The following is an 11,257-nucleotide window of genomic DNA, read 5'->3' on the forward strand; positions in this document are numbered from 1 at the left end:
AAGCCAAACAAGCATGCCTGTGTGTGCTCACTGTGATCAAGTGTGAAGCCTCACAGTCAGGATTCACTGCTGCACACACAGGTGAGAGTTCAGGCTGTTGGGTCTGGGCCAAACACTTGCAGAAATAAACACGAAGGCTATACTGCTGATGTTGTAAAGGGTCAAAGGTCACAGAGCTGTGGAAGTGAGACTGATGATCTTGCTCTAATCATGTTTGACAGAGGAAATGTTCCCACGTGTCCTCGAGTCACTTCAGTGAAAGCACAATCTGCCTCTCTGTGTGTGTGTGTGTGTGTGTGTGTGTGTGTGTAGAATTTGAATAGTCTGGTTTTGTGTGTTGCTAAGAGGACTCAGCAGAGCTGTGAGGAATCTGCTCTGTTTGCAGCTCCACTTTTTGGTCCCCTAAAAGTGAAACTGATCCGATCAGTTTAACCACCAGGGTGAAAATAATCATCTCTCTCAGCTTCCTGAGCTCTGACTGAGACTTCCTGTGTGCTTCTGTCTTTTTGGTTGAGATGGTTTCTGTATCTCAAAAGTCCAACACAACACACACTGATTTTTTTTATTTCAAGTTTGGCCTCTTGGCCCTAAAATTATAAAAGTGGAGTGCTGAGTAGTTTTTACAACTGATGTAAAAGCCTAAAGCTAAACTGAATATTGATTTTATACAAAGAAACCCAGGTAATCATAAGCTGTCATCATCCCAGGAATCAAACACCACCTCAGTTTTAGCTGAGTCATCAGGATAACAATCAGTGCACACAGAAGCAGTTTCAGAACCATCAGTCACACAGTTAAGAACTTCATTTTGTTTATGTGCCATTAACAGAAACAGCAGCTCTATCACTTAAGATCTGCACAGTGCTGTTGAGCCCTTGTAGACACGCAGACCTTTAACCTGCTTTCCAAACTAAAGTTTGACCATCACTGGACTTATGAAACACTTTCAGACACTCAGGATTTAAACTCTGGCATCCTTTCCTCCTCCTGAAAAAACATTTTTCACTCATCACTCAGAAAACAAAGTGAACCCATATGGAAGCTCTGATTTTGCCTCATCTTATAAATGGTGGCTAATTAAGAAAATACAGAGTTTGCAGAGTGAAGTGCAGCAGATTTATTAGCTCAAAACCACAGAAGCAGCAGAGCTGCTGCTGCTGCCAGGCTCTCACTGCTCTGGGAAATATTTACCAAAGTGGTTTTGTTTGTAGACAGTCGCTGTAACTCCACCCTGACACGGCTGTTTGCACAGTTATGCCATGCAAACAGAAATCAAAGACACAAATTAACTCTCAAATACTCTGCTCTATCTGTGGTAATTCTGGAGGTTCTTCGTGGACTGATAAATATTAGTTTTTCACTCAGGTGTGAAGCAGGAAGATTTTAACTGCTTCCTGTGTTTAGCAGAACATCCTGTGCCAAAAAAACATGTGACCTTTCAAACCAAACACCTAACTGCAAAACAAACTGTAAACTGAGTGTGGGCACAAAATAGACAAATTCATTATTTTAATTTGAGCAGTTCTGTTTATAAAGGCCTGAGGTATCTTAACATTTCCTGTTCAGATTACATATTTCCATACTTACACTCAGTGGGAGAGTGGCTGACAGGAGCCGTTCTTATAAAAGGAAAGCAGGGACCAAAGGCTGAGGTTTGCCAGTGTGCACAAAAACTCCAAATCTGAAATTCAGGATTTAAATCGTTAATACGTATGAAGGAGGTCAGGAGAGAGAAATGACGGTGAGTGCCTGCGGCCACCTCTGAAACAGGGTGGAGGCTCTGACGTGGTTTGGGGCTGCATTTCAGCCAGTTTTAAAATTTATGTAATTATGAACACAGAAACGTGCCGTCAGATTTTGATCCACCGTGCAGTACCATCTGGAAAGCATATGATTGGCAGCGGCTTCATTTTTCAGCTTGACAATGATCCCAAACATACTGCCAGTGCCGTAAAAGCATCCCTGCATGGGAAAACTCACAGAGGAGCACCATCAGGCATGGATGGGCCTCCCCAGAGCCCCGACCTCAACATTACTGAGGCGGAGTGGGATCATCCTGACCGAACAGAGCCAAAGACTCAGAGGAGGAACTGATCAGAATTCATACGCTAATCAGGACAAAATTTCACAGAGCTGTCTAATCTGATGATAAAGGGATGACATTTTGTATGTGAAAGGTTAAAGGTCATATCAGGACTGACATGGACGCCAAGGTGGAGATGCTACTTTTTGCTTTGCACTCATAAATAAAGATTAATAAAGGTTAAGGGAAAATTAAAGGGGAATTTTTTTAAAGCCTGAATAACATCAAAACATGAATGAAGACACGAGAAGATTTATTGGCTCCACGTGCATCTCAGTCAAAGCCTGCATCCTCGCCACCTCCGCCTTTACACGTCACAGTGGGCTAATCCCAGATTAGCCTCACAGTGGGCTGTAGGTTCAATCTCCTTTGATGCTGCCTCTGAACACAGAACTGTGATCACTTTTTATGAAGCGCTCGGTTGCAGGGGCCCGCGGTGCAAATGAGATTACAGCAGGTTTTCCAAGCGGATGTCCCGGCACCCTTGGTGGCCGGAATGTGGCATTTTCTCCAAGTCGTGACCTTTGGCCTGGGATCGAGCAGCTTCTGAATGAATCACTTTCCTCCCGCTCTGCTCTGAGAGGTTTGTGACGTGACTCTGTCGCTGTTCATGGATTCGTACACACATGGTTGTAATAAAATGCAGAATCCAGCTCGGCTTCAGAGGAAAAACCACGCGGATCGCAGCATCGTGCCAAGACTCAGACAAAGGCTGCACACTGTCGACAGGGAGAGCCACAGACATGTTTTTATTCTTAACATCACTCGCTTGATCTGCCAAGGCATCAGAGATTTAAAGCAGCAATATATCATCAGTCATATCAGAGTCCAACGCTAATTCATTTAAGATGTCATGGACATGCTGATGATATCAGCAGAGCCACACAGAGACAGGCCCTCTGACGTTTCCCTGTTGGATCTCTCTTCAGATATTTTAGACGTTTATAAGAACTGGCTTTAGTTCACACTTTGCTATCAGTGGCTGGCTCGATGGGAATGTGCACTCAGGCGGACTGGACGTTTTTCCGGCTCTCGTGGAGGGACGTAGTCCTTGGAAAGCTGCTTTGGTTCTGCCAGCATCTCGGTGCGAGCGCTTGCCGTGGCTCTCCGCGCTGCTCTTGAAACCTGAACATTGAGATTCTGACCTTAGGTTGCATTAATAACAGCAATTTTAAAAAATAAATAAGTGAGCAATAAAACATTACAGCTGGTAATCGTGCTGCATTTTTAGGACCCTCATCAAAACACAAAAAGCAGACTGCAAAACAGAAAGTCTCCACCAGCAGAAGATGCATTAAATATTCATTTGCCTGATTATAATCATTGGCTTCACAAGTCATTAAAAAAGGTATTTAATATGTAAAAACAATTGATTTGCACAGCTGGAAAATATTTTGACAGCATGATGTTGAACATGTAACCAGTTTTCTTATGTTTATTACAAACCACATATTACTGAACTTTGAGCCTCCTGACTGTATTTATTTGGCACCATAAATTCAGGCTTGGACCAATGCTGGTGTTATACTTCCTGTAACCGACAGTATGTGAGGGTCTGCTTGGGTCCAAGTAAAGTCATACAAGACTGTGTAAGCCCCTTCATGCTGGACTCCAAAACACTAAGAAATGTCCATGGTGTCCACGTGGTAGACTATTTTTATCAAGGGTGCAAAGGACCTTCAGTAATACAGTATTTAGTGATGGGATGATGCTGTGTTAGTGCGTGCTCTTACTGTCCAGATGGACTCCTCTGGACGTCCGAGTGCGAAGCAGATGTTGCTCTCCTTGAGTCTGGGCAGCGACAGCTGGACGAGTCTCTGGGAGGCTCGAGCTGTTCTGGATGAAAGCGAGGTGATGGAAGCAATGCTCTGCAGACAAACAGAAGGAAGTAGTTCATGTTTTGTTCACCTTTGTTGTCACAGTACATCCCTGCAGAGAATGAGGAAGGCTGAGTTTTTAGAAATCTGTAGGTGCAGAAAACAGAGGACGAGGGGAAAAAACGAGGGACGCTTATTTCAAGTCTTTTTTTGTAGTGCTGATATCTTGGATTTTTAATTACATGGAAGAAAAGTTTCCAATTAACCAAAACTAAAATGATTAGTATCTTTCTAAGCTACAAATATCCATCCATCCTATTCCGCTTGACCGGCGCCGGGTCGCGGGAGCAGCACCCTAAGCAGAGAAGCCCAGACCTTCCTCCCCCCAGCCTCCCTCCAGCTCATCTGGGGATTCCCGGGCCAGCCGAGAGATAAATCTCTCCAGCATATCCTGGGTCCACCTCGGGGCCTCCTCCGAGTAGGACATGCCCAGAACACCTCACCCAAGAGGCGCCCAGGAGGCGTCCTAATCAGGTGCCTGAACCACCTCAGCTGGCTCCTTTCAGCGTGGAGGAGCAGCGGCTCTATTTTGGATGACTGTACTGAAATCATTTGTAAAATACAATTTTCATGCTGAAAATCCGCCAATGAAATACTGAACGTATATTTTCCAAAACAGCGTGAGTCATTAGCATCGCTCTGATTACAAGGCATCACACAGAAAAAGCGACTGCAGGAAAAAGCACGAAATCAGCATTTCTTTCTGAAACGAAACGATCGGCCGCTCTTACCTCTCTGCTGCTCTGGAAGTCCGGATGCGTGAGTTTGGGTTTGGAGAGCTGCAGCAGTCGAGGTGTGATCACGGCACTTTGCACTCTGGGATCGAGGTGCCAGATGGGACAGTTTTTTTCACACTGAGGGGTGTGAGGAGGCCTGTGGGACGAGCAGACGGCACTTCATACCACAAGATGATAATTCTTCATAATTCTCACAGTCTTCTGGACTTGTAAAATCACGCTCCTCAAAGTTCTTCCCCTCAGTACCAACACGTCTCTGCCACGCAAACGCATTTTAAACATAATGCAGTAAATATTCTGAACACTGTGAATGCTGCAGCATTTATTCCCATAAAAGGCCAGAACTGTAACACAACTCTCACAGCCTAATAAAGGGAAAAAAGAGGGAATATTTACAACAGTTAAGATTTTTTTTTTTTTGCTAGTTTCTTGTTTAATTATGTGTCCAGTCTTCTTGTTATTATTTAGTCTTGGTGTACTTGCAGTTATGTATTATTAATGCCCTGTTGTTGTTGTTAGCAGTTCAGCTTATCTTCATTACAAGATCAGATACAGAAACTCTCACAAATCATTTTGTGTCAGTGGGCGCTTTTGTTCTCGTTTTAGAAGGAAACGTGTTTGATTATTATCCGCCTTGTTTTGTCTCATTTATCCGTCTGCATCTGTTTGGAGTGACTGGATGAGAGGATCAAGTCTGGAGATTGTTATTTCTTACACAGGACATTAAAAACAGCAATCTCTGTAAAGTTTGTAGCCTAAATAATATAAAAAAAAATGCAGACCTCAACTTGTTGTGTTGAATTCAAAATAACCCCGGGACGCATCTCATCCAAGAACATTTTCAGCTGCTGCCGCCGGGCTCGGGATTTATAAAAAGACTTCCGCGGCTGTCGACGAGCGTCCCAGGGGTGCTGAGCTTTGGACAATAAGCTCCATTGTCTCCTCTCCTCACAGTCTGACACTGAAATAACAGATGTCCGAACGCTGGCTTCCTCGCGCTGCGTGGAGATGTTAGTGTTGGGCCTGATCCTCCGCATGGCCTTCTCAGATTTAACTTTATGATACGTTACATTCTGCTGTGATTAAACTCCAGACTTTGGTTTGCATGTGGGCTCCCTCGGGGAGGATAAAGGCTTTGCAGTTTAACATGTGATGGGGAGGTCGTCATCTGGAGAGGCAATAATCTTTAAAACAGATAGCCCAAAGAGTTTGTCGTGCCGCTGCGTTTTCACTCAACAGTAAAGCAGTGATGAGCAGTTTGATATAAAGCATGCTGCCAAATGGGGAAAATATATAAATATAACATATAATGATGCCAAATTTCAAACCAGCCTTTACTTAATGGTGTTAAATTTAAGGCTGTACTATTGATTATTTTCTTACTGCACAATTAATTAATTTGTTTAATCTAAAAAGCTCAGAGTCACTAAAAAAATGCAACAAAATAAAAGTCTCATGATTTTATTTTCATCAATTCAGGACTGATTTAAGGTAAATAATCTGCCCCCCCCCCCCCCCCCCCCCCCCCCCCCCCCCCAATGTCCCTACTTGGATAACTGGATAGAAAAACTGGTAAATGGCAGGTTCTTAATGGTATTATCTATGAGCTATGTATTACTGATCATGTTAATGCATAAAACATCAGAATGGCGCATATATTAGCCAGAGAGTTTTCAGACTTCCTCCCTAAGAAGCAAAAACCTCACCTGATGTCAGTTTGTCTACTGCTCCTTCAAGGTCCTCTCCTTGAGCACCGCTGGAGAGCTTCCATTGGTGGCCAAAGAAAGCTGCTTTAACAGCTCTGTCTACAGTTAAGGTCATTTTGGTTTGTCCTCCCTCAGGATGTTAGAATAGAACTTCATATTTACTGTCTGATCCCAAAGGATGTGGGAAAAATGCTGAGAATTGAAGGTAACTGGACTTCTTTTTTAGGTTCTTGAAGATGCTTTACTGCTCATCCAAAAAGCCTCTTCAGCTCTAAAAGCTGATGGGGAGTTCCAGATATTTAACCTCTAGCAGGATAATCACCTTAGAGGTGCTCCCAAGGGTCATTGACCCACCATTGGCTGTCATCTTGGCTCACATGACAGGTTCACTAGAGGTTAATACCTACGACGCCCCATGAGGCGTTGTAACGGGACATCCAGCACTCTGCTAATCCCCATCAAGAAAAGTCATGGGCTCAGTTTCCCAGACTAAGATTAAGCCTAGTCCTAGACTAAAAGCTTTGTCAGCCAGGATCTTTATAGAATCCTTCTTGTAGTCTGGGACATGGCTTAATCCATGTGTAGGTAACACGACTGCGATTGCATTTGAGCTCCACGGTGTTTTTGCAGATGATGCACACTCCAGAGGAGCACAAGGAGACAACTGTGAAGGGCACAAATTCAATTCGGTTTTGGTCAAATCCCACTTTGTATTGCCTAAAAACACTCAAATCAAGCACTGCTTCTCAAGCTTCTGAGGAAACAGAAGCCACTGGGTGCTAAGTCAATGATTGACATCTAGGTCACATGTGATAACTGTTTCAAACACTGAATCTGAAATATGATGGTGAAGAATTCACCATCATATTTCTACAGGTTAAATAATGTGCTTGTATATAATGTGAAAACAGTCCTTTGACTTGGATAAAGTTTAACCTGCACTGAGGCTTTTACCCTGCATCCTGGGAGCTACGGCTCCTCGCTCTGGGGGTCGACAGTCGCACGGTGTTTTCGTACTGGGATGTCTTGGAGGAAGGCTGCCGGGTCTTCCTGAAGAGGCTCGCCGCCTCCTCCTCCTTCCTGCAGGAAAATGGAAGACATTACTATGCTCATTATATGCTGGAACAAAAGATTGTTTTGAGCCAGAAAGAAAAAAGGAGGAGGAGATGATGATGAAGGCGGGGGGAGGTTTCAGAACAATGGTTAAGTGTCAGTCCTCAGCTGATGACGAAGGCATGAGTGGAAAATGCACCCGGAAAAACATTTAAATATCATTAAACCGTAAAGACTGTGCAGTGACAGTTAAATGCTCCCTGATGACAGTCTCATTGTTTTACTACTCAGCAGTGGGTCAGTTCTGCAGAATCCTTCCTGACTCAAATAAAGAACCTATACCTATAATTTTGACCCTGTGTGGATCAGAGAAAATCCAAAATAAATTCAAATTCCTCAGTCATTAAAGATGCATGCTGCAGAACCATTAAAAGCCAAAATCACCATGACATCCACGCCTGTGATGAGTGCATGGAAACTTCTGACCACAACTGCACCATGACAACACGACACTGCTGATATTACACCACTTACATTTATAAAAGAAAATAATCTTGCCCACAGAGCCAAGTAATCAGATTAGAAACTGACTAAATGACTGCACTCTCATGGGATTATATGATGAGCGGGAGGCTAATTATCAGATACAACAGACCTGCAAACACAATAAACAAATGCAGCTTACAGCAAATCAGTGGAGAGAAAACAGGGATCTGTATGTATCCACTGAGCAGCCTGAATAGATCCTCTACAGTGTGATGCTCTGAACCAAACCAGCAGGTGATCAGTGTCAGTTACAGTGAATTATAATTGTCAGTTCTGTGAGCTGATTGAGTTACACTGAATGTCATTGTGCTTTGAATCTGACAGCTGATGCAGAACAAACAACACAAAAACTGTGGACGTGTAACGACCTCTAACTGAGCCGGGCAGCTCTCAGGGGCAACCGCCTGGCATCTGTCCTGAACATCACTTTGCAATTTCCCGAACTGGCTCTGTGCTAAAGAGCTTTGCAAACATTTCCACACAAATATGTTGAAGCAGCACATCATAAAAAGCTTGTGCACACTCCTCCAAACACAAACAGCGCTTCCCTCTCATGTCTTTTTGATAGAGTCATCAATAATGTTGGAGGCGCAGACAGGCTGCAGTTACCTCCGGTGGTCCTCCCTTGCTGAGAAGTCTCTTTTGTGCCTGGATAGGTATTGGATTCTTGCGCTTGGAGCGGCTCCGAGCGCTGAAGCGGAGATGGGCCATATAGGCTCCTGGTTGCCCCAGCTCAGCTTCTCACTGATCGATGAAAAGGAGCTGTGATGATAAGCATCTTTGTGCAGAGGCAGAATAAATATTTTCCAAGTGGGTAATTACCAAAGGAAAAAAAAAAAAAAGATACATTCAATCAAGCATAAATTCTGTTCATTTCTCCATTGTTTCTCTTTTAAACACACATTCAGTGGGTGCCACACATCTGTCTTTAATTATGTAGTTTGGAGAAATTGCACTCAAAAGGAGGAAACACTGACCACATAGGCTCCTGAATTCCTGGAGTCAGTTTTACGTCAATTTTCATATGATGTAACAGCTGGACGAGAACTAAATGCTCAAAATGTTTAGGGCTTTAAAAACAGACATGTAATGAATGGCGGCCATTGTGGCGTTACAAAAAGTCTGTGTGTAGAAAGAATCCGATTTTAATCAGGAGGAAGACGCTCGCATGACTCAGCTACTCACCATGGAGTCGTTTCCCAGACTGTTGTTGAGGTTTTGTGCTGCGCCAGCTCCAAGATTCTGTCAAAAAGCATAACATTTACAAAACAGCAAAAACCAGCATTAAATATGAGTGTATTTCAGGGACTGTGGGCCCAAAGGGGGGCCGCGCAATCGCTCAGTGAGTCCCTGCCACTTTCTGTTTTCTATATTCTGGCTTCCAAACACTGGGCTCACTCTTCAGTAACAGAAGAAAAAGGTTTCAACTCTAAACCTTTACCACCAATCTAAAAACAAAGACACAACTGCCAGAGTTTAACCGTGAGTCATTCATTTTCAGTGACAGTGGTTTCCCATTTTACAGCACCACCTCCATTTAACCTTGTTATATATATATATATATGTGTATATATATATATATATATATATATATATATATATATATATATATATATATATATATATATCTGCTGCAACCTCTTTGACTGATTTTGACTTCCAGCAATCATTTGCCAACCAGTCTGGGAATACACATTTTCTCCTTGCTGCCACTGGTTGTATCACGTCCTATATGGCAGGCAACTGCTATATCAGCTTTGTATTCCTGACTTTACAGTTCATAGGATTGTTGCAAAGCTAAAATCCCCCTATATGTTATACAGACAAGGTCTGATAACAGTGGCCAACAATTTAAACACACACACACACACACACACAAACACACCAAACCATTTCACCTCTTTGATGGACCAAATCTGGACCGAATATCTGCAAGAACCAAATAAACAAAAGATATTAGAGTAAATGATCCCAGAAATACTTGATGGCTATTTTGCATTTGTGAACTGATAAATTTACCTTGTTTTCCAGGCAACATCTCACCTTGCAGCTGCTGTATTTTGGATGTCAGCTTGATGTCACACTACTCTCTCCACAGCCACAGCAGAGTCCTTAGCAACCAGCTCCACACCTGAGGACGCCCTGAAACTGGAGTCAGCGCGGCCAACTCATCCATCAGACTGACTCAAGACGCCCAACGCAGGACGTTAAAAGGAAAGCGGACACTTCTAGGTCAGTTAGGAAGGCGACAGTTGCTGTGGCATTTCTGGAGTGCTGGATTCAAAATGTAAATGTGCTTTGATGGTGTGAAGTGACTAAATGTCAGGAGTTATGTTTAGGAAGAGGCTTTCTGCTCACATGAGAAGTTGGGTCTGCTTTTATTCCTATAAATACAGAGCTGTGTCGACATAAACCACACTATATGGGAAAGATCAAGGGTTCAAAATCTTAAAAGCTTCATGTGAAAACAAGAATAATCAGGAGAAACTGTTTAACTGTGGAAAAAAAGCAAATAAGACATCTTCAAATTGTTTGAAAAAAAAAAGACTTTATGGGTCTTTTATATATTTTTTAAATTGAGCCCTTTTTAAATCACAAAAATGTTACATATGAAGGTATTGCAGATGTCAGCAACGCACTCCACCTTTAACCCAGTTTACAGAGTTTTAAACAGATTTTCTCAGATACGTTTTTAGACCAATTACAAAAAAAATTCAAGATATTAAAAAAATATATTCAGTTTTTAAGATAAAAACTCTGTTTTAAAACACAACACACATTCAATAAAATAACAATGTTACATACAAGTGTGTTTTCAAAGCTGTAACACTCCTGTGCGATAATAAAGTTACAATAAAGCAGCAGATTATTGCAGCAAAGAGCCTACACAGTGTTTCTGAGGCTGAATCATGCTTTCATTTTTCACGGTTTTGATATTAACTTAGAGCAGAGTAACATCTACCACTTACAAACTTTGCACTTTAGTGACCCCGCGTGGCAGAAACGTGTCACTGTGAGATCCATAACTTTTTGTAATTTTAAACCAATCAAGGTGTGACGAAGTACAGACTGTAAGCTTTAATTTAAGAGGTTCAATAACAAAGTAACTGTTTAGGAACTGCAACCATTTCATACACTGTGTCAGAAGTAAATTGGACAGCTGACTCAGAAGCAGTTTCATGGTCAGGTGAGACCTGTTCCCTCATTATCCAACGGGAAATTAATCAGATTAAAGATCTGGAGTGGATTTGGAGT

General features: G+C 42.5%; 1 protein-coding gene across 1 annotated transcript; it reads right to left on the reverse strand.

Annotated features, from left to right (window-relative positions):
- Positions 1–2,762: 2,762 nt before the first annotated feature.
- spmap2l (sperm microtubule associated protein 2 like) lies at positions 2,763–8,713 on the reverse strand. Its single transcript, XM_030739671.1, has 6 exons — positions 8,612–8,713; positions 7,943–7,947; positions 7,358–7,483; positions 4,692–4,833; positions 3,817–3,951; positions 2,763–3,208 (listed from the first exon to the last, which is right to left on the reverse strand). The coding sequence occupies exons 1-6, from the start codon at positions 8,711–8,713 to the stop codon at positions 3,059–3,061; spliced, it is 660 nt and encodes a 219-aa protein (XP_030595531.1). The 3' UTR covers positions 2,763–3,058.
- Positions 8,714–11,257: the final 2,544 nt, after the last annotated feature.

Source organism: Archocentrus centrarchus, chromosome 10 (genome assembly GCF_007364275.1).
Source record: "Archocentrus centrarchus isolate MPI-CPG fArcCen1 chromosome 10, fArcCen1, whole genome shotgun sequence".
NCBI lineage: Eukaryota > Metazoa > Chordata > Actinopteri > Cichliformes > Cichlidae > Archocentrus > Archocentrus centrarchus.

What these genes read in the sequence shown, in the direction of transcription:
- spmap2l (XM_030739671.1), bottom strand. Translation starts at nt 8,713, where the DNA reads ATGGCCCATCTCCGCTTCAGCGCTCGGAGCCGCTCCAAGCGCAAGAAT. An exon ending in ACTTCCAGAGCAGCAGAGAG is followed by an intron (nt 3,952 to 4,691) that starts GTAAGAGCGGCC and finishes GTTTGTCTGCAG; the next exon opens with AGCATTGCTTCCATCACCTC. An exon ending in CAGAGGAGTCCATCTGGACA is followed by an intron (nt 3,209 to 3,816) that starts GTAAGAGCACGC and finishes CTCAATGTTCAG; the next exon opens with GTTTCAAGAGCAGCGCGGAG.